At 54.5% G+C, this 27078-nt stretch overlaps 1 protein-coding gene across 3 annotated transcripts in view; it reads right to left on the reverse strand.

Annotated features, from left to right (window-relative positions):
* Positions 1 to 21095, reverse strand: part of PDE2A (phosphodiesterase 2A) — a 100277-nt gene extending 79182 nt beyond the window's left edge. For 2 of the 3 annotated variants that reach the window (XM_032258849.1, XM_032258851.1), the window contains exon 1: positions 20337 to 21095. In XM_032258849.1, the coding sequence (XP_032114740.1) occupies positions 20337 to 20407 (71 nt within the window). In that variant the 5' untranslated portion in view covers positions 20408 to 21095. The remainder of the gene's footprint in view (positions 1 to 20336) is intronic. The other variant, XM_032258847.1, reaches the window with a different exon arrangement.
* Between the last annotated feature and the right edge of the window lie 5983 nt (positions 21096 to 27078).

A 27078-nucleotide genomic window follows, 5' to 3' on the forward strand; every position in this document is an offset into this window, starting at 1 on the left:
ATCCTCGCCCACCCCCACCCCAAGTGACACCACTCCTAGTTGCCCAGGGGAGCTCAGTTAGTGCAGAGAGGCACATTTGTCCCCACACCAGAGTGAACGAGGACCTGACAGAGCCTAAGACGGGACACCTTGATGGGGGGCAGAGCTCGAACCCTGGGATGTTTACTTCCCTCTTCCTCGACAGCAGGACCTGTGTAGGGCCCTGGGGACCCACCAGTGACCGGTGGACCACGGCTGCCCACCCAGCGCTAGGACCAGGGGAGGCAAGTGCTGGAGAACCCAGAGCAGCCTCACTGCTCGATTTCAGGGAAGTGGCAGATGCTTGACAGGCAACATCTCATTTAACCCTCACCAGAGCCTGTCATGGATGAGAGGGCTGAGGAAAGCGATTTGCCCTAAACTCCACCAGCCAACAAGTGTCTGAACCAGGGCTCAAGCCCAGTTCTCTTGAGGCCAGTGCAGGTGGGAGAGCCTGGGGAGGAAGAAGCCAAGAAGCAAGGTGACCAGGCCTGCTCAGGAGCCCCTCCCAGAGAGTGTGGGGTCCCAGGGGAGGGTCCCCAGCCCTCCTCCAGCCACCACTGCTCCCAGCACCAGACACCTCCTCTCCCCTCGTCAGCACGCTCTCCTCTGCCCCAAGCCACCTGTCCCTGGGATTGCTAACCCTGTTAGCTGCACCTGCCAGCCAGCCTGGGAGCTCCTGTGCCCTCAGAGGCACCCTGCTGCTCTTGGTTTCTCCAGACTCTTACAGGAGGAACGAGATAGGATTAATTCAGCACCCACTATGTGCCCCTTTACATTTCTTATCTCATCATATTGTCTGTAGAGGTCTCCAAAGGCTCTGAGGGGGCTTGTCTCACCTCCCCGCAGTTCCAGCCCCTGGTCCCCCTACCCACCCATCCCCAACCACCACAGGGTGACTCTCGCAGCACCCACCCAAGATCTGCCTCTGGGGCAAGGCGAGACAGTAGCAGCAGGCACACAGGCGCCTGGGAACTGGGAGTTTGATTCTCAGCCTCTATAGTGCCCAGGGTGGGGACAGTGGGGGAATCAGTGGGAGGTGTGAGGCTGGCAGGAAGAAGACAGGAGCAGGGGAAGGGAGCCAGGGGAAGGCAGGCAGCTGCACACAGCCTTGCCCTACACAAACCCTGTACGCACTCTGAAACTGCACTGCTGCCCAGAACATCGACCCACGGTGCCACACTCCCCTGGGCCCCAGTTCCTGGAAGGAGGCACTGCAGGGATGATCGATCGACTGTCTCCCAGCCTCCCCTTTCTACTTCCTGGAGGCTGCCACCTCCATGCCACTCCCCAGCCGGCCAGTGCCATAGCCAGGATGAGACAGCCTGGGGACAATGAACTCAGGGCAACCTGAGAACGCTGAGCAGTGACCCCTCACCCTCTCTGCAGCCCACATTCTCCTCATCCGCAAGAACCTGGCCCAGGTAGAGGGATGGTACAAGAGCTGAAATGGTAGCTTGTGTCATGCGTGCACGAGTGCGTGTGCACGTGTTTGTGCACAGGTGAGTCAGTACAGCAGGAGTTGTGAATGCAAGATGTGAGCCATACAGATCTGGGTTCAAATCCCAGCTCTTTCATTTCCTGGATATGGAACCTATGCAAGCCACTTAACCTCCCCGGGCGTGAGTTTCTGTATCTGTACCTTTGAGCTGCCAATTGTACCCAACAGATAGGATGAATGGGATGATACCCAGGGCTCTGCAGCCATGCCTGCCATACAGTATTCTTTAGATATGCAAAAGCTTTTATTAGTGTTACTGTGAGTGTGTGCACCTGTGTGTGCATGTGCAGGTGCCTTAGGGAGATCCAGAAGGGATTTCTGACTCTCCAGCAAGGGAGTGCAGGCTGTTCCCTAACCCTTGGGCCCCCTAGGGTGGGGGCTGCAGCCGAACTCTTAGCTCAGCCTCAGAGAAAGACCTGCTGTGCCCTCCTTCCCCCAAAATAAAACCACCTGTGCCGGGCAAGGCTGCGTGGGGAGATGGATGGCTTGGCGGCCACCAGGCTAACGGCCCAGCATCCGGAGAGGAATGGGAGGGAGGCTGAGCTGCAGAGCCATCTATCAAGGCTGGCAGGCCCAACCATGCCACACAGTGGTGGGGAGAGACGAGGGGAGAGCAGTGAGGGGAGGCCTCGTAGACAGGCCGAAGGCCCGGCAGCCAGGCCCAGCCCAGCCACTGAGCTCTCATAACCCTGAGTCACTGTTACCTTGGGACCTCAGTTTCTTCATCAGGATAATGGAGCTAAAGGTTTCTTCTGCCTGGATAAGTTCCAGCACAGCAGGCCCAATAAGGCCCCAGGACCAGGAGGAGCCCTGAGGAGCATGTGAGGAGCTGGGGGGGCAGGGGTCTTGCCTCCTATAACTGCCCAACTCAGCCAAAGGCCCCTGAGAACGGGAGGAAGGGGATGGAGCACACAGTCTGGGCTGGGTCTCCAAAAACCCGAGTTTGGATCCATTTCTCTCTCTAATGCCTTGGTGGCCCTGGCCAAGCCCCTAACTTTCCAAATCCTTCCCTGGACGTCTGCCTCCACCCCATCCCCACCCCCACCCCCAACCAGGCCAGTCTGCCAGACACGGGCAGGAAGGACAATCAGCACAGCCCTCACTGATGCAAATTTCATTCAAGCTGAGGGCAAAGTCACCCGTGTGCTCTCCCCACCTTCCTCGGAGATAGTGGTTACCTGGGAAAATCCTGGCCAGCAAGTCTGGGGCAAAAAGTCCCAGCTAGAGTCCAGCCGGACCCAAGGGGGCCTAAGTCTCAGTCTGTCTCTAGAGACTTAAGCGAGGTTGAGCAAGTCACTTTCCCACCCTGGGCCTGTTTCGCCATCTGTAAAATGAACCCTCCCATTTAAAAATCAAAGCAGCAATAACACAAATCTTCAGGGCTCCTCTCCCCGGGGACAAACTGCAAACTCCTCACCGCATCCCTCCCTCCCAGTCCTTCTCCAGCCTCGAGTCCTCCCACGTTCTCCGCTCTGCATCTCACACACAGGCCATGCTAAACACCTGTCGCTCCCCATCCCACGCTGCTTCATCTCTGACCTTGCCTCTCCACTGAAAGCCTCCTCCCATCAGGGCAGGGGCCAGGCCCTCCCACAGAGCCGTCAGTGGTCCCCACACACCTTCCCTGAGGCCTAGACCAAGAGGTGGTTGTCCCCGACCTCACTCAGCTCCCCAGGGTGACAGCTGAGACGGGCTTGATTCTCAGAGGAGGGGAAAAGGGTTGGCAGCCCAGGGCCTCAAACAGGTACAGGGCTCAGAGGAAGGAGAGGAGTGGAAAGAGGAGGGATGCAGGAATGAAAACAAGGCAGGAAGGAAGGAGAGAAATAACTGTCCCCAAGACCCCCTGGATGGAACAATCTGAATGAACTCCAGTCCGTGTCAGACGCAGCCCCATGTCCTGGCTCCTGCCCCTCCCACTCCCCCGATCTTCCTCAGGCCCCAGCCCCCCTCACACACACCAATTCCAAGTCCAGAGCCAGAGGGGTCTCTGGGCTTTTCGTTGGAGCCCTGGCTGGAAGCTAAGAGTGCCACATGGTCGTCATAGTGATGCTGGATGCTGTCATCACTAATTCATCACCTGAACCCTGGGAGGCCTATGAGGTGTGAGAAGAGCTGGTCAGAGCTGATCAGAGCAGCCATTAGGTGCAGGCGTCTTGGGGTCTTGGGCCTGCAGGAGGTGCAGGGATTGAACTCCATCACCCCAATCCAGCTGTGCCCTTCCGTCAGCCTCCCAACACCATAAGAAGCACAGACCTGCCCCCATCTGTTGTGTGCACCTACTGTGTGTCCAGCTAGGTCCAACTGCAGAGGCAGACTCAGTGAAGGCCATGATGGGAGCCTCCCATCCCAGCCTCTGTGAGCAGGGCAGGGCATGTCCCTCCTGATGTTACAGGAGCTGAGGAGGGGTGGAGGGAAGGGGAAGGGAGTTCATATGTTGTGCCTCCTCCTGGCAGGCATGTATCAGGCATCTTTTTTTTTTTTTGAGCTGGAGTCTTGCTCTGTCATCCAGGCTGGAGTGCAGTGGCATAATCTCGGCTCACTGCATCCTCCGCCTCCCAGGTTCAAGTGATTCTCCTGCCCCAGCCTCCCAAATAGCTGGGATTACAGGCATGCACCATCATGCCCAGCTAATTTTTGTATTTTTAGTAGAGACGGGGTTTCACCATGTTGGCCAGGCTGGTCTCGAACTCCTGACCTCGTGATCTGCCCGCCTCAGCCTCCCAGGTGAGGAAGTGCTGGGATTACAGGCGTGAGCCACTGCACCTGGCCATACCAGGCATCTTTAAAATGTAACTCATTTAATCCTCCCAGAAAACCTGCAGGGTCAGAATCATTACTCCATTTTATGGATGCCAGATGTCCTCTCCACCTAAATCCTCACAGCCAATCCTATCGCCTCCTCTGAGAAGCCTTCAGGGTGCCCCACCCTGACTTATCACTGCCTTCTCTGAACTGCCAGCAATGGTGGGTGAGGGTTCTGGTCTCCCCATCAGATTGGGCTGGGGGCTCCTCCTCCTCCCACCCCAGGTTGTGGGGGAACCACTGGCGGATCTTCCCACCTAGCTACCCCCCTGGCAACCAGAAGACTGCCCTCATCCAAGCAGGCTGGAGCTGTCTGTGGTTCTCCTCCCAGGCCTTTCCCTGGAAGTCACCAGCTCCTCAGCCTGGAGGAGAAATGCCAGACTCCCACCTGGCACCCCCCACAACCTCTCCCACCCACCCCCACACACACTATTTTTTTCTTTAAAAAAAACTTCTTTAAGTAGAGATGGGGGTCTCACTAAGTTATCCAGTCTGGTCTTGAACTCCTGGCCTCAAGTGATCCTCCCACCTCAGCCTCCGAAAGTGCTAGGGATTATAGGCATGAGCCACCACACCTGGCCCACACTGCCTATTTTCTTCACTTACAACCTCAGGAAAAGCAACTTTTTTGGAACAGGAGAATGGGAACAAAATTAACATGCAGTCACACAACAAAGCATTTACTGAACACCTACTATGTGCAGTTCTATCGGTGAAGCTTGGGATATGACAGTGAACAACAGAAACCAAACCTAATCCCTGCCTTTGTGGGGTTTTTGGTCTAGTAGAGTCAGCACTGAGTCTTCTAAGTTTTTTTTTTAGAGACAGGGTCTCCCTGTGTCACCCAGGCTGGTCTCAACTACTGGGCTGAAGCAATCCGCCTCAGCCCCCCAAAGTACTGGGATTACAGGTGTGAGCCACTGTCCCCAGCTGAGCAATAAGTCTTGCTTTGCACAATCGAGCCCACTCAATTCTTACAAGACACATGCAGGTGGATATATTTATAATGGAGGAGATGGCAAAGCTTAGGGTGGTAAAGGAACCTGCCCAAGCCCACTTGCTGGCAACCCACAAAGGCAGGAGTCACACCCAGCTGTGTCTGACTCCCAAGTCTCATTCTTGGTCTGCTGCTGGGGGAGGAGGTGATCACAGACCTAATCCCTGCCCTCACAGAGTTTACAGTCCAGTGTTGCCATCCCAGTTCTCCAATAAGCACCACTGGGAAGTGTTGTTAGGTCTGATCCAAACCCCTCTTGCTGCAGCTCTGACGCGGCCTTTCTTCCTTACGACCTCAGTGGGGCAGAAGATCAACTTTCATCTCTTTGCAGACACCTGGGGTGCTCCCATGAGTTCCCAGCCTTTTTTCCACCCCCACCTTGCACAGAGGCCTCCCCCACAGGAGAGAGTGAGGTGTGTGCTCTAAAAATACCTTAATCCTTCCCTGCTAGCGCTCTAATTAAGCTGAGTGAGTCACTACTTTAAGTAATTTATTGCTAGTTACATAATTGCTTTAATATTTGGGTCTAGAACTGGTGAACAAAAGTGACCCCCTTCTTTTCAGGGAATTGTTCATCCATAGAGTGGGGTTTATGGCCCCTGGTGGGGGGAGGACAGGGAGAGAAATGGATCATCTTGGCCAGCCCCTGCTACAGTCTGGACAATGTATGGCCATTTCCACCTGGACCACAGGGCTTACCTGGTCAAAGGAGGGGCAGGTTTGTGGAAACACCACCTCCCTACCCCGTCACTCGCACTATGGGTTTCTGAAGCCACCACTTCCAGCGATCCAGCCCCCATATCCAAGGCTTGCCCTTGGGAGACCAAGGCCTGAGCATCCCTTCCCCTTGCCTGGCTGCACTGTCTCTGCCAGGAACAAGGCCCAGAGAGGCTGAGCAGTTCCCTGGCAACTTCCAGCATGTCGGAGGCACCCCCACTCCATGTGCCCAGGTTTTAAGCTCAAGGAAAACCCAGTACCTCTCACACTCCTGTAAGAAGTCCCCCTTGGCAGGGCGAGGTGGCTCACGCCTGTAATCCCAGCACTTTGGGAGGCTGAGGCAGGCAGATTGCCTGAGCTCAGGAGTTCTCGACCAGCCTGGGCAACATGGTGAAACCCTGTCTCTACTAAAATACAAAAAACTAGCCAGACCTGGTGTTGTGTGCCTGTAGTTCCACAGCTATTCAGGTGGCTGAGACAGGAAAATTGTTTGAACCTGGGAGGCGGAGGTTGCAGTGAGCCGAGACCGCACCACTGCACTCCAGCCGGGGCTAGAGTGAGACTGTCTCAAACAAAAAAGAAGTCCCCCTCAAAGAGACTGACTACAAAGGGCACAAGGAAAGTTTGTGGGGATTAAAATATTCTTAATTGTCATGATGGTTACATGACTGTATATGTATTTATCAAAGCTTATTATACACTTTAAATTGATTTTATTGTATGTAAATTATACCTCAATAATAAATTTTGAAAAAGTAATCACACTCCCACCTTCTGAGCCCCCACAGGAGTCACAGCTGTGCAGAACTGGCAGCCACGCAGAAACTGAGGAGGGCGGGGCACAGGGCCAGTTATGGAGGCACGTAGTAGGTGCTCACACAGGAGGTGTTTGTTTCACTGAGTGCCAATTAGCAAGGCCCACTAGACACTTTCTGTGTGCATTTGCACATCGTTGATCTCATTAGCTCTCTCCCTGCTCTCACAACACCTGGAGAGGGATCCAGGTATATTACCCACTGTCTCATTTAATCCTCGAGGCAGCCCTAATGAGGTGGGCTCTATTATCCTCTCCTCTCTACAGATGAGGGAACAAAGGTGGCAGAACTTGCACAATCCTGCAGCTAAGAAGTGGAGGAGCAGAGATCTGAACCAAGAGACAGTCGTCAATGCTTGCGCTCCCAAGCATGTCGCTCCACTACCTCCCTTCACAATCCTCAGTGGCACGGGTTAGGATGCAGGCATGGCTGACGCACCCAGTAACGAGGATTTCACTGGGCTTAGAAGTAGGGGCAGGGCACAGCCAAGCAGAGAAGGTGAGTGAGCATGTGTGAGCTCAGAGAGGTGGCAAGGGGCAAGGCTGGCTTGGGGAAGGAGGGAACTGGGTCAGGCGGCAAGCCTGGAAGAAACACAAAAGAAATCAGGCAGGGTCTGAGAAAATGAGGCAGAGGGCATCCGGCGGTGTCCTTTCTGTGGGTTTAAACGTCTTCTGAGGTGAGGCACAGTGGCTCATGCCTGTAATCCCAGCACTTTGGGAGGCCAAGGCAGGAGGATTACCTGAGGTCAGGAGTTCGAGACCAGCCTGACCAACATGGTGAAACCTCGTTGCTAAAAATACAAAAATTAGCCACGCATGGTGATGTGCACCTGTAATCCCAGCTACTCGGGAGGCTGAGGCAGAAGAATCACTTAAACCTGGGAGGTGAAGGTTGCAGTGGACCAGGATCGTGCCACTACCCTCCAGCCTGGACAACAGAGCAAGACTCTGTCTCAATCAATCAATCAACCAATATCTTCTGAGGCCCTGAGAAGCTGGGGCTCCTCACAGCTATTTCTAATTCATTTCCCCTCAAATTTGTCTCTGTCCAGCTTTTGAGTTTTGGGGGGTTTTGGTTCTAATCACCCACTCACACCCACAGTCACCACCTCACCGAGCACAGGCAAAATTCATTCCAAAACTTGACAGAAACTCACTGGAAAACAGTCAGTGATGCCACGTGGCAGAAAGCACTCCAAGGTTAGTGAGTATGGTGGCAGCCCAGAGGTGAGAGACGCTGCACAAGTGGGGAACCACAGGTGGCTCAGTCTGGCCATCTTGGCATCTGTGAATATGCCAAGTGCGACTGCTTCCCTGGGGTGCGCCACACGTGTGCCGAGTCGTACCTGTGTTGCATATCTGGATGTGTATGCCTGTGCCGTGTGCATTGGTGTTCCCGTTTGTTCTGTTTCTAGGTCACTTTTTGGAATGATCCTGTGTCTGCTTTTCAGCATCTGTTAGTGTCTGTGTTGTGTGTGTACTGTGGGTCTGTCTGTGCTATGGTCTGCTTCTTGGTGTGGGGAGTTCTTCTGTGTTACTGGATTTTTCCTCTCTATGTTAGTGTTTGAGTCCCTCTGCCTAGATTGTGTCTGGGTTTCGGGGTGTTGTGTTTGTGGCCAGGTCCCTTATCTCAGGCAGCTGGAGCAGCATGGTACTGGAGCTGGATCCAGTTGCACCCAATAGCACCTAATGATTGTCAAGCACTTACAGTGGGGCAGAAGGCTGCACGGGAGACGTTAATCAGCACTGAAAATGAGTCCGCTGACCAGGCCCGGTGAGGCTGACACAAGAGCGCTGAGTTGGCTGGGCCAAGGTCCCTAAACTCCCAGCACCATAAGGGGGCTGCCCTCACTGGTTCACCTCCCAGAGAGACTCAAGGTCCAGGCTCTGGACAGCAAGAAGGACTGAGATCTGACTCCAGGAGGAACGTCTTCAAAGGGATGTCTTTTATCAGATATGGCAGTGGAGGGGTCACAGTGTTATCAAGAGTTGAGGCAGCAGTGATACAGGTTTGCTTTGGGAGGCCAGTGTCTGAGGGGGTGGCTTATGGGTGCTCCGGAGAGTGGAAGCCACAGGCAGCATGAGGCAGGAAGGGATGTCCCTAGAGGGCGGTCTAGAGCTGCCACACACCTGCACTGGTGGGCAGACACTGAGGAAGTAGGGCCATAGCTCAGGCAGGTGAGCCGGGAGGTAGCGGCTGTCACTCCTCCTCTTGCGCATCTATGCAACTCACAGGTCCTCAGCCACCCCTAATACTGTCTCTCACCTGGGGCTAACCCCCCTAATTCACCCATCATTTGGAGATTCCTAACCCCAAAGCTCACCATGGCCTGACCCTGCTTAAACCTTCCTCTGCTTCCTTTCGTGAGCTGGGCCTTTACTCTCTTCCTCTCCACCGCCAGGCCCTTCCTCCAGCCCAGGAACCCTGGACCCGCCACCCTTGACTTCTTGCTGCTCACACCTTTGCTCTCTTGGAGCTTTTTGCCTGGAATACCCTTCCTCTCCTCCACCTGGAAAACTTACACTTGTTCTTTAAGGCTAAGACCCAGCATCGCCTCCTCAGGAAGGGTCCTCAGGAAGTAGTCCCAGCACTCACCCAACAAAGTTGATTGCCTGCATCTGGGTGTGCCTGTCTCTAACCAAGCGGAGGGCAAGGGCTGTCAGGTCCATCTCCATGACCAGAATGACAAGCACAGGCAGGGCATACCAGGCACCCTTGAGGCCAGTTGGAATGAATGAGCAGGTGGCTTGGGGAGGCTCCAGGGGACACTGTGTCCTGAGAATGGCATTCTTCAGCAACCCCTGTGCTGCCCAGATATGGAGCAGGGCGGCCACAGGAGGAAGCTGCTCTTAGCCGGAGAGTGGATAACGTGCATGCGGGTCCACTCAGGAGACCTCAGTAAATGTGACAGAGTGAGTGTTTGGGCCAGGTGCAGTGGCTCACGCCTGTAATCCCAGCACTTTGGGAGGCAAGGCAGGCAGATCACCTGAGGTTAGGAGTTTGAGATCAGCCTGGCCAACATGGTGAAACCATCTCTACTAAAAACACAAAAATTAGCCAGGTGTGCTGGCGGGCACCTGTAATCCCAGCTACTTGGGAGGATGAGGAAGGAGAATCACTTGAACCCAGGAGGTGGAGGTTGCAGGGAGCCGAGATGGCACCACTGCACTCCCGCCTGTTTGACAGAGAAACTCTGCCTCTCAAACAAAAACAAAGTGAGTGTTCAGAGGAAGGACCTGGCTTCTGGTTCGAATTCTGATACCAACAGGCTGTGTGATCTCGGTCAAGTCCACAACCTCTCTATTCTTCAGTTTCCCATCATCTATTAGTCCCTCCACTTCCAATCTCCACCCTTTGCTGCTGGGTTATGTGCCCCGGAAGCTGACTTCTAAGTGGCAGCTTCATCCAGGGCTCCCTTGCCACCTGGCATCCAGATGAATTCTGCCAATGAGGGTCAGGGTGCTAGCAGGATAGCAAAGGGTGCGCAGCATGCAGGCTCGCTAGGGGCATTCACCCCCTCCCCCACCTGCCTCCTTTGACAAGCAGTGGCTGTGGCCACAGCTCTTGCAGGGCAGCCCCATCTCCAGGGCTCCGGCTCATGGAGCTGCGGAACTCTCCTTGCCCTCCAGGCACCTTGGATGCCAGTCCTGAGTACCTTGACATGTCCTGCTAGTTCCCTTAAGCCTTCCCGATCTCTGTAATAGTTGCTTCACTAATTGCCTTCAGTTAAACCATTTAAGTGTGTCAGCTTTTTCTCCTCTACAAAATAGGGTTAGCCCCTTGAAGGATTGTTTAAGGAGGTGATTAAACAAGGTAATTTTTAAAACATAAAGGTCACTCTGTAAACATTAGTTCTCTCCCTCTGGACCCCGGATCCCACCCCACTGGGTTTTGGGGTTTTTTTGTTTGTTTGTTTTTTGTTTCTTTTTTGAAATGGAGTTTCGCTCTTGTTGCCCAGCCTGGAGTGCAATGGCATGATCTCGGCTCACCACAATCTCCACCTTCCGGGTTCAAGTGATTCTCCTGCCTCAGCCTCCTGAGTAGCTGGGATTACAGGCATGTGCCACCCAGCCCGGCTAATTTTGTATTTTTAGTAGACACGAGGGTTCTCCATGTTGGCCAGGCTGGTCTTGAACTTCCGACCTCAGGTGATCCACCCGCCTCAGCCTCCCAAAGTGCTGGGATTACAGGCTTGAGCCACCACACCCGGCCCACTGAGGGTTTTTAGATAACTTCAAATTACCTGACCTGGGAAGGAGGTGGTACCCGCTTCCATTTCTCTCCTCTTCTACCCCAATTCCTGCCCAGGCCCCAACCCCAGGAAGCCTCTCCTCTGCCCCAGTCAGAACCCATGTTTGAGTCACACAGCCATGAGCCTCCCACCCCAGAGCCCCATGTGATTCAGGACATGCCTCCCTGCTCCTTCCGGCAGCTGCTCAAAGCAGAGCTGCCTTGGACTTGCCCAGTCCTCCTCGTCCCACCCCCACTCCACCCCAGAGTGTCCTCCCATCCAGCCCCTGCCTCAGCCTCAAACCTCCAGAAGACAAATTTCCCTTCAGTTCCCAGGGAATGGGATCTCCCTGCTTCCATCTGCTCAGTCTAACCTTGCACCTTCCACTGCCCAGGACACCAGGAGCACTCTGGGGACTCAACCCTCCCCAGGCCCAACAGAGCTGAAGCACGTTCTTTGCCACTCACTATGGCAGCTACAGCTTGAAGGGACTCAGAATCTGCAACCAGCCTCTTTGCTAGGGCAGGCACCTCGTGTACAGCCTTGCTAACCAGGCTGTCCAGCCCCTGCTCACGCCTCCCCACTAAGGGCAGGAAGCTCATCCCTCTCTCCCAAGCAGCCCTTTCCCTAAGGGACTGCCCTGCAACCCTCACACTGAGCCCAGCTGGGCCTCCAGGACTGTTCCAAACCCCAGCACTCTCTCAGTACTAAGAGCTCAAAGAGAGATGATAGGGAAAGCCTTGAATGTTAGAACAGTGGAAACCTTAAAAAAAAAAAAGAAGAAGAAAAGCACCTACTACAAAGAAGAAATTAAGGCTTCCAGAGGCCCCTCCCCTGGCCTCGCCTCACCACTGGGCTCCTCTCCATGCTCCATGAACAGCCAACTTCACACGTCCCCGGGAGGAATCTCACAGCATGCAGAAGCTCTGGTAAAAACTTCAAAGGCAGCCTCTGAGTCCCGGGAGGCATGGAAACACCCAGGTGCAGGAGGCGGCTTCATGCCACAGACTTGGCTCTCCTCTGAGCTCTCCACTTGCTCTAGGGGCCAGAGGGAGGGCAGCCTTCCAGGTCAGACACTCCTCTCTGCTCCAAGCCCTGCCATCTCACGCTAGGTCCTGCTGAGTGACCTTGGGTTAATCACTGCACCTCTCTGGACTTCAGTATTTGCATCAGTACCAGAGGACTGTGTTTGGAGTCCCTGAAATTCCTTAAGTGTGACCATTAAGAGTTCCTGGGGGGCCGGGCGCGATGGCTCACACCTATAATCCCAGCACTTTGGGAGGCCGAGGCGGGTGGATCACGAGGTCAAGAGATCGAGACCATCCTGGTCAACATGGTGAAACCCCATCTCTACTAAAAATACAAAAATTAGCTGGGCATGGTGGCGCACGCCTGTAGTCCCAGCTACTCAGGAAGCTGAGGCAGGAGAATTGCTTGAACCCAGGAGGTGGAGGTTGCGGTGAGCCAAGACCACACCATTGCACTTCAGCCTGGGTAACAAAAGTGAAACTTCGTCTCAAAAAAAAAAAAAAAAAGTTCCTAGGGAGAATGGAACCTAGACACTTCCCAGCCATGTCCAGTTGCTTAATCCAATAGCCTAGGACCCTGGCTGGCCCAACCTGAGTCTGAACACAAAGCCTGACTCGCCCAGAGTTCTCTGAAGGAAGGCCAGCCCTTCAAGGGTCTCTACCTACAGGAAAGCGGAACCCAAGAGAAAAAGTGCTGAGTAGCTGGACATGAGGCGTGGCCTGAACAATTAGCACAGCAGGCATCTGGGCCTTCTCTCTCTCTCTCTCTCTCACACACACACATACACACACACACACACACATTCCCTCATCCCTGTGCTCACACTCAGACACATCTGTATACACAGGAAACAGTTTCACTGGAACATGTGTACACACAAGCCACATTCACATGCATACAACTAGTTACCAAAATCACACATAGAAATGGACACTCACAGCTGGGCACAGTGGCTCATGCCTATAATCCCAGTACTTTGGGAGGCCGAGGCAGGTGTATCATTTGAGGTCAGGATTCGAGACCAGCCTGGCCAACATGGTAAAACCCTGTTTCTACTAAAAATAGAAAAATTAGCTGGGTGGTAGTGGTGCACACCTGTAATCCCAGCTACTCAGGAGGCTGAGGCAGGAGAATTGCTTGAGCCTGGGAGGCGGAGGTTGCAGTGAGCCGAGATCGTACCATTGCACTCCATTCTGGGTGACAGAGTGGAACTCTCTTTTGTTACCCTGTGAGCACTCACATGCTCAGACACATGAGTATGTTCACACTTTTATATGAACACTGACCCACACATTCTCACCCTCTCAGACCAGCATACACACATGCGCAGCTGAAAGCTTACATTCAAGTACACGCACACACACACACTGAGACACAGGCAGACACAAATAAACCAAGCAATATCCCTAGCATCTCAGTATCAAGCAAATCATGACTCAAAAGAAACCCAGACCCCAACTGCGATGTCATTCTAAATCCATTTCCAAATCTTAGCCTTTCCCAGAAACATGAGGAGAAAATTTCCTCTGGCTGAATTCAGCATGTCTGTCTCCACGGGGTGGGGTCCAGCCTCTCCTCAGCCTTCATTCCTCCCAATGCCATTTCAGCAGGGCCCTCTCATCCTAGGCTCAGTAGAGGTGAAAACAATGGGCTATCCTTCTCTCCACCCTTCCCCTCTGCTACTTGTCCAGACACTTCTTACCTACCAGCCCTTCAAACATAAGATTCAGGCAGGAAAGGACTATACATGACAGCACCCCCTTCTGGAGATGTGTGATATTACAGTGTAGCTCTGCGGTATAAAAGTCATCACTCCCCAGCCTAAGCAGAGAGGAGTAGGAGAGAAAGAAGATCGGCCGGGTGCAGTGGCTCACACCTGTAATCCTAGCACTTTGGGAGGCCAAGGTGGGAGGATCACTCCAGCCCAGGAATTTGAGGCTGCAGTGAGCTATTATGACATTACTGCACTCCAGCTTAATTATGACAATTAAGCAAGATATTGTCACTACTTAAAAAAGGGGGAAATGAAGGAGAAGAGGAGGAAGAAATCGAGAAGCAGCACAGAGGAAGAAGAGGAGCAAAGTGTTGGGTGCACCAAGGATGGGATTTAGAAGCCTGAGGCTGACTTTGGTTTCTCCAGTTCAATCAGTTCAGCCCAGACTGCAAGATCAATTCTCTCAAAGCTCAACTCTAATCAGAAAACCATTGGGTGGACCCTGGTGGGCCACCACACAAAGTCCAAACTTTCAGCCTGGAATCAACAGCTCTGTGCTCAGTTGCTCCTCTGCTGAGATGTCTCACATTCAACTTGAATTGTCCACATCTTGCCTGTTCTTCAAGGCCTGGTTTGCCATCTGGAACAGTAATGTATGGGAAGAGCAGGGGCTCTGGAAGCAGACAGATTTGTGCTCCAGGTCTGGCTTCACCGCCACTGGCTGAATACCTGTGGGTAAGCGATTTCCCCGATGGGTCTTCCATTTCTTCATCCAGAAAATATCAGTCTCTTGGGTTTGTGGTGAGGATTAAATGAGATCACAGATATGGAAACAGTGCTCAGGAAGCTGTAAACTTCTGTGTGAATGTATGAGGAGTTGTAATTATGGCTTAGTCCTTTTATCTCTGCTCCCACCTGCACCCCCAACACACAGCAAGCCAGGGGGTCCCTGAGGGAAGAGGTCAATGCTGCTTCACCTTTTGGCCCCACACAGCCCACCACCCACCAGGGTCAGCCCTCGGCCAGCCTTGGCAGCAGGGTGTGGATTTGGATCAAAAGAGGCAGTACGAACTATGCTTACTGCAAATTCACACCAGACTACAGCTCCCAGAATGGCTCACAGACTGCATGGGTGTGGCCACAGACTTAACCCCTTCTTCACCAAGCCCTTTCTTCCACTGTATTCGCAGAGGATTGGTCTCAGACCAGTCGGGATAACCTAGTGGGGTGGCCACACATCTCTGAGATGCCTGAATCCCTCCCACAGAGCTTCGTGCTTCTCACCGTAGCCACAATCACAGCTGTTTTAGGCTTCCTGGCCCCTCCCACATGATGACAGCCCCTGGGCTCCTAGCTCTGGTCTCTCCCCCTCCAGGCCCCACTAAATATTTCTGACAGTGTGGGTGATCGTGGGTGGTTCATAATGACAGTAGCTAACCTTTGTGAGTACCTGCTGCATGCCAGGGGCTAAGCTCTGCACTTCCAGATTCTTCACAATCCTGCCAAGAAAGGGTAATTAACTCCACCCTACTATTCACATGAGGTTCAGAGAAGTTAAGTAACTTGCCCAGGACCACACAGCAACAGAGTAACAGTACATCTTTCAGTATGCTGAAATTTGAGCATAAGCCTGTCTGCCACCTTTTCTGTTCTATCTTCAAAGCCTCCTCTGCACCCAAGGCAACCATCCAAAGAATGAAAGCCCAGAAATTCAGGGTCCACACATCGCAGCAACTACACTGTTGGGAAGTCCTCCTAGATATTTGACTCAAATCTCTTCTGCTACACCAAGCCCCAGCTGCCTCCTGTTTTTCAGGGAGGGCACTGAGAAGGGTGACTTCAGGGACTCCAAGAAATGGGTCACGTCACTGGGGACCTGGCCTTTTCCAGGGAGCAAGCAGCTGAACAATAGGAGATAAACGTGTGAAAACATTCCTGTTACTAAATATATCAACTTCCTGAGAGGATGAGGGTGCTGACAGGGAGACCATGGCCCCCACTGGAAGCCACAATCTGTGGCTCAGGAAAGCTGGGGTGCTCGGAGGAGCAGACAAGGGTGTTCTGGCTGTCCTGGGGGCTGAGGTGGAGGGGGTGAGAGACTGGCCTAAGAGGGGGTGATGGCTCATTTCTTCCAACCAAAGCTGCCAAGCCCTAGTCAGCTGATTTGCATATTGCTTTGCATTTGTTTGCATGCCACTTTCTGGAATGGGCCCACATTCTTTAGCCACTGCCTTTCCCCCATTTCTAGGATCTCTTTCATTCACTGAACACCCCTTTCTCAAGCAAGGCTGGGTCCCTCAGCAGGCCCCGGTCAGGAGCACCAGGAGAGACCAAGAAGTTGCAAACTTACAATGATGCCTACGCATCAAGCCTGTTGGAGACACCTTCATGGTAGAAAGTGCTTCCTACAGTCTAGCCTCAATTCCTCACTCCTTTCCTGCTCCACCATGACCCAGTGCTTCCCCCCAGCCTGGTGCTTCATGCCTAGGCCACTCGGAACGCCTATAGTGCTGAGTAAACGAAGTCATACTCGCCCTCACCTCAAGGCCTTTGCACATGCTGTTCCCTCTTCCTGGTGCTGTCTCTCAATTCAGTTTGAAGTATGTCTTCCTTATAAGGCCAGCCCCTCCTCCTAAATACCTTCCTGTGACATGGCACAGGTAGGAAAGACTCTGGGTTTCCATCCATGTGGTCACTGGCTCTGTCCATCTCCCCTAGGGCTGTCATGTTTGGTAGGGTAGCAGCCCAGAGAATGGCTGCTGAATGAATGAATGATGAGTCCTGATCCCCCTCCCTAGATCCCTCTCACTAGATGACTTCCTTCACTCACCTATGGGAGGGTCCAAGACTGACAGTGCCTCTGCCTCCAATTCCCCCTCCTGTCCTAGACTTTCCCCTTCATACCCACAGCCCACTCTCATGAAGCCAAGAGACTCACAGCCTTTCTGCACCTGCTGTCTGTCCTCCCTCCTCTGGCCCTGCCTGCTTCTTTGTCATTATTTTTGGAGAGGAGTCAGGGCCTGCCCCCAGCTCAGTTTTTTTGTTAATAAAGGCTGCCCATGTCTCCCACTCCCTGCCTAGGATGGGTTCTAGCCACTCCTGGATCATTATGCCCCAGCCTGGCCCTGTTTCAGAGGACAGGGACACAGGATGGAGACAGGACATAAGGCCAGGCTGGGTAGCCTGGAGTTGCCGGGCCTTGCAGAGAAGATCCAGGGCAGATATAACCACTACCAGGGAGGGGCTGCCCAGGAGGGATGAGCTGAACACCCCGTTTCTGGGGGTGTGCAGACGGCAGGCTGGATAGATAAAGAGCAGCGAAGCAACTGCTAGAAAACGGCCCCGATGCCCTTACCGTCTCCTCCCACGTGGAGGCCGCACCAAGTCGGGTGCCCAGCCCTGTGCCCTTCCTCCCCACCTTCACAGGCTGTTCCTTCTGCTCTTCCCTGTCTGGGCGATCCCTACCCATCCTCCAAGGTCCTGCTCAAACGTCCCTTCCTCTGAAGCCTGGGCAACCTGTGGGCTCCACACCTCCTACACAGCACTGCTCACCCTGCGGGGTTGCAGATTTCCACTTCTTTCTCCTTCATCAGGCTGGGTACGCCCTGAGAGCAGGGACTTGGTCAGCGTCTGCTCTGTGTCCCCAACGATCGGCCAAGCAGGCACCAAGCAGGTACTGAGGAGTTCCTGTTGAGTGGTTGAATGAATGCAGGAATGGAATCATGCTGAGTAGGGAGATTTCATAGGCCCAAGCAGCAGGAGTCTGGGGAGTACAGGCCTGGGTTGACAGCAGCATGGCTGAGGGTGAGACTCCCAGTCCATTAAGACCAAGGGGTAGGGGGCTGCTGGGAGCTCTTCCCACTCCCCACCCACCATTTGGCTAGATCCCAGCCAAGCCATCAGCAGTCCCTGGGGACAGGAGGCTGGAGTGGGAAGCAGGAAGAGTGGCAGGAGCCACTTGGTGGGCAGGGGGAATGACTGCGGTTGAGGGGGGGTGCAGTGGGGGAGGCGTGCAGGGAACATAAAGACAATTAATCCTCACTAAGCTGACCGAGCTCAGCAACCAAGAGGTTCCGAGCAGGGCCTGAAGGAGAATAATATTGAGGGTCGGGTCTGATGAAGAGCTTCAGCCCCAGCCTTGTCAGCCAGAGGACAGTGATGAAGCCACAGTCTCAGTTTCCCTGCCTGGCAAGAGATGGCTCCATGATCTCTGACCCCCTGCATCTTAGCTAGAAACACTACAAAGATCTCTCCCACTACCTCAGCGCCCATACATCCAGCTTTCCTGAGCCTTCCAAGAGCCTTTTCCCTCCTGAGATCCTGACTTATTGAGGTGTCTGCACTACAGCCCCACCCAGTCCAAGCCTGAGCCACCTAGACAAGCCCTTCCCTGTCCTCATCTATCCAGCCTTTCCCAAGTCCTCAAAAAGCCCCAGAACTCACTGACCCCTGTACTGGCTTGGCCTCCACTCTAGCCTCCTGGCCCCACCTCTCTCTTCCAGTTCAACTTGGACAATGCCACTAAGGCAGGTTTCTTTTTCCTTTTTTTGAGACAGGGTCTCACTCTGTCACTCCCAGGCTATAGTGCAGTGGTGCAATCTCAGCTCGCTGCAATCTCCACCTCCCAAGTTCAAGTGATTCTCATTTCTCAGTCTTCTGAGTAGCTGGGACTACAGGCATGTGCTACCACGCCCAGCTAATTTTATTGTATTTTTAGTAGAGACAGGGTTTCACCATGTTGGCCAGGCTCATCTCGAACTCCTGGCCTCAAGTGAGTTCACCTGCCTCAGGTGAACACCTATCTCAGCCTCCCAAAGTGATGGGATTACAGGTGTGAGCCACCATACCTGGCCCAAGGCACGTTTCTAAAACCCAAATCTGATTATGTCTCTCCCTTGCATAAAACCTTCCTGGGCTCCCCAGGGCTCTCTGGATAAAGTCCAAGAGTCCTGGAGCTGACAGTTCTGCAGAATGTGGCTCCTGCCTGCCCCCCACTCTCTTTATACAGCATCCTCACTGCTCCAGGACATGCCCAGCCCAGCCCAGCCCAGGGCTTTTGCTTATGAGGTTCCCACCCCACCCCCACCTGTTAGCATGACCTGATCCCTACTACTTAATTATTCTCCAGTTATTTTATGTCTATGAAGCTTAGAGGTCCCAGGGGGAAGAGTCATTATTGCCTATTTCTTTTCTGCATCTCTCCCACAGGGTGTAGAATAAATTGTCCTGAGTTCAAAGAGGTGGTCATACATTCAGCCACCCCCGCCCTGCCTCAGTGGGCCACGGTGTCCCAGCTGTGTCCTCAATCAGAGGAAGAAAACAGCCACCCACACACACTCGGATAACACAGACAGACAGACACACACACACCAGCCACAGAAGTACCAATATACACACTAGCACCATGATCACACACCCACACCAGAACACTTATGCTAACGCACACATCCACATCCACCCCCACACAAGCGACAATATTATTCACACACTAACAAATACATGCACATGAATACACATGGAACAGATAAAAATGCACATCGATTCATTCTGTTTTTCAGACACAACACACATAACACAAAAACACAACCTAATAGACACACCTACATACATATGCAGACCAACCTGCACTCACACTCAGACACATGCAAATAAACTCCCAGTCACACAGTGATGATCACAAACTCTGACAGGCTGTTTTGTATCCAAACATCAAGGACTCTAGAGCTCCACAGGCCCCTCTACACCCAACGTGTCCCTTACACTCCACATGTGTATACACATACACACAAACACACACGCCCTGCCTGCCACCTCAGCAGCTCTTAGTAGAGGGGTGTTTCCATGGAGCCCCCCACTCACTGGCACACGCACCCCCCTGCACGTGGACACACACGAGGCTGGCACCTCATTCCATCTGGCTCCATAGAACCCTATCCTGGGACAGATGCTTTGGGGTAAAGTTTCATAAAGTGGTGTCCCTGAACCCCAACTCCCAATTCCATGGAGGGCAGTTACCTCTGACCCTCTCTTGCTCCAGGGCCACTCTTATTCATATTTTCTCCATCTCTCCCCCTCCCCACCTCCTTCACACACACAGCCTTGGTGGGCCAAGACACTCTCCCTCTCCAGGGTCCTGAATCAGCCTATCGCAGCCCTGAGAGCTCCTCCCAACTCCTTGGCAGGCCTCCCCCTCCCCACACCCCACCTCAGCCCTTGAAGAGACGGTTCAGGTGGATTACCAGCCCCTCCTCCAACCATCAGCCCCTTCCATGGGATGCCAGCCTCATCACCTACTAGATTGACGTTGGGCACCCTCATCCTGCTCAGAGGTATCCCGCCCCTGCCCCAGGCTGCAGTCCAGCAACACGGGGAGGAGGGGTGCCCAAGAGCAGAATCGATCCTTCCACGTGGCTCAGCTCCATGCCAACCCCAGCTCCCTGGAGGGACTCCCAGGACCCTGTCTGTGGCACCTCTCACAGCCGCTCACCACCCCAGCCCCTCACTATACTCACGGCTCAGCCGGTCTCGCTGCCGGGTACTGCTGGCTCCTGCAGAGGATGGAGTGGCCGCATGCCTGCCCCATCACTCCTCATCGTCCGTCTCCCCAGCCAGACTAAGGTGGCACCGCGCCCTGTCCCCGCTGCCTGGAGTTTCGGGCAGGGCACCCCCAGCAGGCACAGGGACCAAGAGCAGTGGGATGCCCCCCACTCAGCCTGGACTCAACACCCCAATCCAGCTCTGCTGCCCTGCTGCTCCCACCTCTCCCGCTGCCACTGCCTCTGCTGCTCGGCTGGCTCTGGGAGGAGGTTGGAGCAGGTCTGATAATGCAGAAGGGGGAGGGAGGAGGGAGGAGGAACAGAGAGAGGCCCAGACAGAGAGGGAGAGAGGGAGGGGTAGAGAGAGAGTCTGACTGAGAGAGAGGAAAAAAGACTCACACACAGAGACTGAGAGATAAACAGAGACAGGAAGGGGGAGAGGAACACAGGAAGAGGGAGAGGAGAGAGGCATCAGAGCCTCACAGAGATCAAGATGGAAGTACAAAGAGATCAGAGAGGCACAGGGAAATACGCACACACAGAGGAACAAAGACATAAAAGGAAAAAAAATCAGAGGCAAAAATAGAAAGAGAGCAGGGTAGGGGGAGAGGGGAGTGGCTGACAGAGGAGAGAGGGGTGAGGATGAGGGATTTGCAATCCTCATGGGCTATGATGGGACTGGAAACTCGAGGAGCAGCAGACCCAGACCCTCTGCTGCCCCACTGCAAAAGCCTTCAGGATGAGGAGGCACACTTGTGCCCTCCTCGAGTCCGAGAGGTCAGGCCTCCATGCACAGCTAGCCGCCCTCTCCTCTGGGCTCCCTCACCCGTTGTCTATCATGTTCTAGAGTGCACCCCAGCATGGAGTTGGGTCCACGGAAGACTCAGGGGCCTTGTCACAGGACCACCTCTTGGTGGCAGCTTAGCTGGCCTTTGGATTCACAGCCTTGTCACAGGGCCACCTCTTGGTGACTCGGCTTAGCTGGGACTCGGAGCTGATGTGTGAGCATGGATTTCTACCAGGGTCTGTGGACACCTAGGCCACAGCCTGCCCCACTGGCCTTTGCCACCCACAGACTGTAGGCATGGTGGAAGGCCTGCTGCACCCCCACTCTAGCTTCCAAAGAGGGCTCCTTAGGATAAAGCTTTAACCTGATGAAATAGAGGCATTTTAGGCTCTAGGACAGATAGGGAGTTGTCGCAGCAGACCTACTGTATGCAGGAGAAAGAGTTTCACACCTTGAGGCAGGAAATGGGGATTTAAATCCTGGCCTCACCATTAACTTACTTATTCATTGGCCTACCAGTGGCTGACCCCATGGCTCACACTTTCCCTTGTTTCAGAGAAGCACTCAGACTGCCAGGGAGGAGGGGAGACTTGCAGGCTGTGACAGAAAGCACAGGGTTTGTGAAGCCCAGAGGGAACCCCAGACCCCGTGGGGGTGGGGGTTAGCAAGCATTTCTGGAAGAGTGGGTATATTCCAAAAAGCTACAGCAAACCCTCTGCAGTGACCCCATCTCTCTGAGCTGTGGAGAGAATACCCCCGACCCATAAAACAGACTCCAAGCAGAGAAGTCCATGAGGCTGAATGGAAACCTGACCTATGCTGAAGAATACAGGCGGTACACACTGGAGGGGGCAAGTCCAGAAATGACCGAGCTGCTCCAGCCAGCCAGCCCAGGCTGGGTGCTGCAGAAAGCTGTTGTCTCTTGGCCTGGGAAGTGTCAGGAAAGAAAATGTGAGCAGCCTTTGCTTCCCAGTGTGGCCCCAAAAGGCATTATAGAATTTTAGACATCTGAAAGCTCTGGGCAAACCATTTCCTCAAAGGGAACGAGGCCCAGGCTGATTGTAAACCAGCTGAGCCAGCCCAGAACTTGTGTCTTGCTCCTCTGCCTCACCTATCACTGGGGCCTCGTTGCTCCATTCCTACCAGGTAGGAAGGCATTCTCTGGGTTCAGAAAGCTGCAGCCCTCAACCATGGCCCGTCCTGGTCCCTCACAGCTCCCCTTCACGCCCTGGGAACCCGCTTAAGGGTCCGAGGAAGCTGGTAGCAAGAAGCTGAGTCAGAAGAGTTCAAAGGAGGATGCCTCCTGGGTGTGGGTGGGTGCAGGTGCAAGGAGGTCTCACCTGGCCCTCAGCCTCCTTTCTGCCCTCCCACTCCAGAAACAATGGTGGTGGCCTCATCCTCAGAAATCTCCTGGGAATACACCCAAACAGGTAGGTGGAAGGGAGGGTCTCCTCCCAATCCCAGTGCCACACCAGACTCCACAGCCACCCGGAAGTGGAGAGTCTGCAGGGGCAAGATGCAAGATCCAGGACTCAGAAGGGCTAATGGGCACTCGGGAACTTAGATCCCAGCTCTGCCACATGCCTGCGCAAGGTATTTCACCTTCCTGAACTTCAGTTTAGTTTTCTCATCTGAAATATGGGGTCACAAATTCCAAGCTCAAAAGGCTGTGAGGTTTTGGGTATGTCTGAAAAGTTCCCAGTAAATAGTTGCCCCTCCCCTCCCATCTCCTTCCCTGAAGTCGTCGAATTGATGGAGCCAAGAGAGTAATAGCCCCAAATGCTGGGACAGGGGCTCTTGTGGGCCAGTGCCAGGATGGCGGAGGTGCATAAAGGGGAGAGAGCTGGAGACAATCCAACACTGTTCTTCCCTCCTCCGCCAACTGCCAGCCTGCAAGACCGCTCCCAGCCGGAGCCAAAGGCCCAAGGGATCGGACGGCGGTGACCCTTCCCCGCCGCAGGCCCCGCCCCGGCCGCTCTCCAGGGTGCTGAGCCGTGAGAGCCGGGTTCACAGGCCCGGCCCGGCCCGCCCCGCCGGGGGTCCATAGACACCGTTTTTTGTTAGCTGGGGAACTGAAGGTGGGCTGGGAGGAGAGAGAATGCAGTTCTGGAATCCGGCCTCCGCGCTGCCCCCAAAGCCTTGAGAGAACTGCAGGCTTCACAGGCTTCAGCTACTTTACCGAAGAAGGCGGCTTCTTCTCAGCGCCCGCCCCCGCCCTGTCCTGCGCCGCTGTTTCCCTCCCACCTTCCAGACGGCCCCTCCTCTGTCTCCCTCACTGGCGCACCCTGTCCTCGCCCCCTCAATATGGATGTTCCTCGCAGGACGCCGGCCCCGTCTCTCTTCATCCTCCACCCCACTCCCAGGGAGCATGCAGCCTCCCAGCATACCAACAACTCCGGGTGTCCTCTGCCGCCCATCCCTCTCCCTGGAGCTCCAGGTGTCCACACTGCCTCTTGGATATCTCCCCTGGAAACAACCCCTCATACTCAAATACTGACATCCAATACAACTTTCGTCTCTATTAAAGGCATCAGCAAATTTCTAACTGCTGAGCTGGACACTTCAAAGTCGCCTTGCCCCGTCCCTCTCCTAAACTTCCAATATCAAATCTGTTCCAAAGAACAGATTCCCTCACATCTGTCCACTCCCTCCATCCCCATCCCCTGCTTCCTTCCCCCTCCCCTGGCCATGCTCCAGCCCCTACCCCAGGTCAACCTCTCTACTCCACCTCCACTTTGCACTTAGACGTGGCTCCCAAGACATCAATCTGGTCATAGAACTCCCCCTCAAAACCTTTGCAGGGCTCCTCATTGCCCTCAGGATCAAGGCCGAGCTCCTCAGCATGGCATTTGAGGTCTCTTGTGATGCAGCCCTGACAGACCTTGCCCATCCTCGGCTCCAGGTGGGGCCAGGTCTGGTCCCTAAGCACATGCTGGTCCTCTCCTCAACTTTGTACACTATTTCTCCTCCCAGGCTGACTGACCCCTCCTCTTCCTTTTCTGTGCCCATCCCAAATCCTGGCCTAGCCCTGCTGAGCCAGTCAGCACACACCCTGCCTTCCACCCACAAGGACACTGGATTTTTGGCTAGAGACCCTTGGTGGCCACTCCCTTCCCTAATGTGCCAGCTTGCCGGCTGTCTCCCCACCAGCTCTCACCTCCCACCCCCCTCACCCGCTCAGGCTTATCTCATTTCTTCTACAGGGTCCTGCTTTCCTCGAAAGATAAGCCAAAGCCCTATTTACACCGGCCCTAGTCCACAGCCTTTGAGGAGCCCCCAACATTTCCAAGCAGGAAATGTTGATGGAGGAAAGTCAGAACGAAGGAGGCAGATGGAAATGGGGTGGTGCACATCAGAGCCCGGCCCAGAGGAGCACGCATCGCTTGCAGACAAGAGACTGCAGGTGTATGGGGATGCAGGCAGTTAACGGAGGGCCCTCGCTTACCTGCTCTGTGAGCGCCCCCACCCCAGAGCAGCCCTCAGCTCTCTGGGGAAAGGCTGGTCATTGGTGGAACGTGGATTTCATGAAGGGTTGGCCTGAATGCCCCCAGGTGACTCCCTCTGGCTGGGGGACAGGATAAGCCCACAATTGGGTCTCGGCAATAGGCAGGGGAAGGGGTGGAGTGGGGAGCGACAGTGTTTCTCCCCGCTCCTCCTCTGCCAGGAAGCTCCCCTCTGTGGCTCTGATGACAATGGCTGAAGGAGCACCATGTCCTTGGGAAGGGCCTGGCATGGGTCCTTGCATTCTCACACTAAACAAGGCCCCCATCACACAACAGGTGACAAAGCTTTCGCTGATAAAGGAATGAAAGGCTACCACAGCCTCCACAGTAGTTCCAAGGTGAAGCAGCTTCTTCACACCTCAGGAAGGTGGCTTTGGGATTCAGAACCCAGGGCTGGGGCATGAAGGATCCACTTCAGGTTCCAGGATCCATCAGAGCTGCCCTGTGAGGAAGGGGTGACCCCAGGTGAGGGCAGTAACCTCCCCATGGCTGCTAGGCAGGTAGCTGGGGGGCTGGAACAGATGATGAGTTCAGGGAAGGGAGAAGCCACCTGAGGCTGCCCAGCCCCTCAACCAAGTCCAGGGCCCTCTCCTGCCTACCTTGTCCTGTGGGGTGGGGTGGGGGGGCTGTGGGTGGCTGCACTGGTCCAGGAGGGATGGCAGAGAAAAGGGAAAGGGAAGTCAGCCTGGAACGGGGCTGCCCCAGACACTCGGAAGTGCCTTCAGCCTAAGGTTGAGATCATCTCCAGGGTTATAAATCAGGGAGCATGAGACGCTAGAGTCAATGAATCCAATCCCTCATGGTACAGATGGGAAAAATGAGATCAGAGGGTGCCCAGGCAACCCAATAAGTGAAGGGTGGGGCTGACCCTAGGACCAGAGACACTGGCCATTGCCCCACCAGACTACTTCCCCCTCTTCATACTCTTCCCGTTCTCCGTCCTCCCCCCTCACCTCCTCCAGCTGGGACAGCGGCCCACCAGAGAAGGCTGTGCATATAGCTTGTGACTCTGGGGATGGCCCCCAGGAATGTGGAATTCCAGCAGGGATGGGTCAGGGCAGAAGTGGCGCCTGTGGTTTCATATTCTGGGAAAGGCTCACTCTTCTTGGGGCCTCAGCACCAGCCCCTCACCACCACCACCCTCCAACCCAGCACACCAGGATCTTCCTTGCCAGGAGGCCCTGAACCTCCCACTCAGCCCTGAACCACCTCTTCCCCCATAACTCCCCACACCTGAGGGGGGATAGAGGGGGTGTGACTCAGTGGGATAAAGGCAGCTGCTATATTTGAATTATTACGTAAGCCAGGAGGGAGGCAGCTGCAACGTGACTCCATCAAGGTCGGGAGACAAGTTGAGGCTAGGCCCAGGAGGCAGGGGCCTCCCCTCTGTCCCTAGACTGCAGCCTGACCTGGGGATTGGAAGCCGGCCTGCATTGCTGCACTGCAATAAAGGTCTTCCCTAGGTCTAACCACGCTGGGAAGGCTCTGTTCTCTATCTTCTTAGAAAAATACCCCCGGGTTTCTAGAAACCCTAAAGCCAGACTATGCCCCAGATCCTCCCCCTCCACTCTCTCCAGCAAAAAAGATGGGATTGAAAACTTTGCCATTCTTTTAAAAGGGTGCCCGATGGAGACAGCAATACACACGAATCTTGGCTCGCCTGCCCCATCGGGGAGGGACCTGTGTTCCTGTCCTAGATCCTCCACTTACCAGTCATCTTCCTCCTGGGTCCTGTTGGAATGAAATGGGATGACACATGCAAAGCCTTGGCACAGCAGGTGGTGGGCACCCCATGATGCATCTTCATTCCCACTGCCAACTCTAAGGGCTGGCTAGAGATGGTGGCGGGAACTGAGGTTGGACTGACCCCTTTGCCCCCAGTGCCCTCCTTCTGGATGGAAGGTGGGAGACTGGAGAATTCAGGTCTGAGAGTCAGGAGCTTGGCCCCACTTGCTGTGTGACCTTCAGCAAGACCATGCCTTCTCTGGCCCCCAGCTTTGGAGCTGGTGTTTGAGAGGATTTCCCAAATGGGATCAGTGACTTGTGGCACTGGAAGCTGCAGTGGCAAGCAAAGTTGGCAGGGGGCTGGGGGGCTGTCCTGGGAATGGTGAGCCGGAGGCAGCTGTGATGGGCACCAGCACTAGGCCCACCTCCTCAGCACCTCCTGGCAGCTCCTCCTATGGACCCCACACCCCAGGGGAAGGAAGTTGTGCCTACCCGAACTGTGTTGCTATGACGCTGGTCTCCATGGTGCCAGACACACAGCCCTCCCCTAACACAACAGGAGGGACTGAAGGTGACAGGAGCTGAGGAGATTCAGGACCTGGGGTCCCTTCCACTTGTCCCTGTGCCTCCATCTGCCCTATGAGGTCCCCATCCTGAGCCTCTCAGGAAAGCTGGGAGGAGCAGTTTCCACTTCAGAGTCAAA

Source organism: Sapajus apella, unplaced genomic scaffold, assembly GCF_009761245.1.
Source record: "Sapajus apella isolate SASKATOON/1434 unplaced genomic scaffold, GSC_monkey_1.0 scaffold106, whole genome shotgun sequence".
NCBI classification, from domain to species: Eukaryota; Metazoa; Chordata; class Mammalia; order Primates; family Cebidae; genus Sapajus; species Sapajus apella.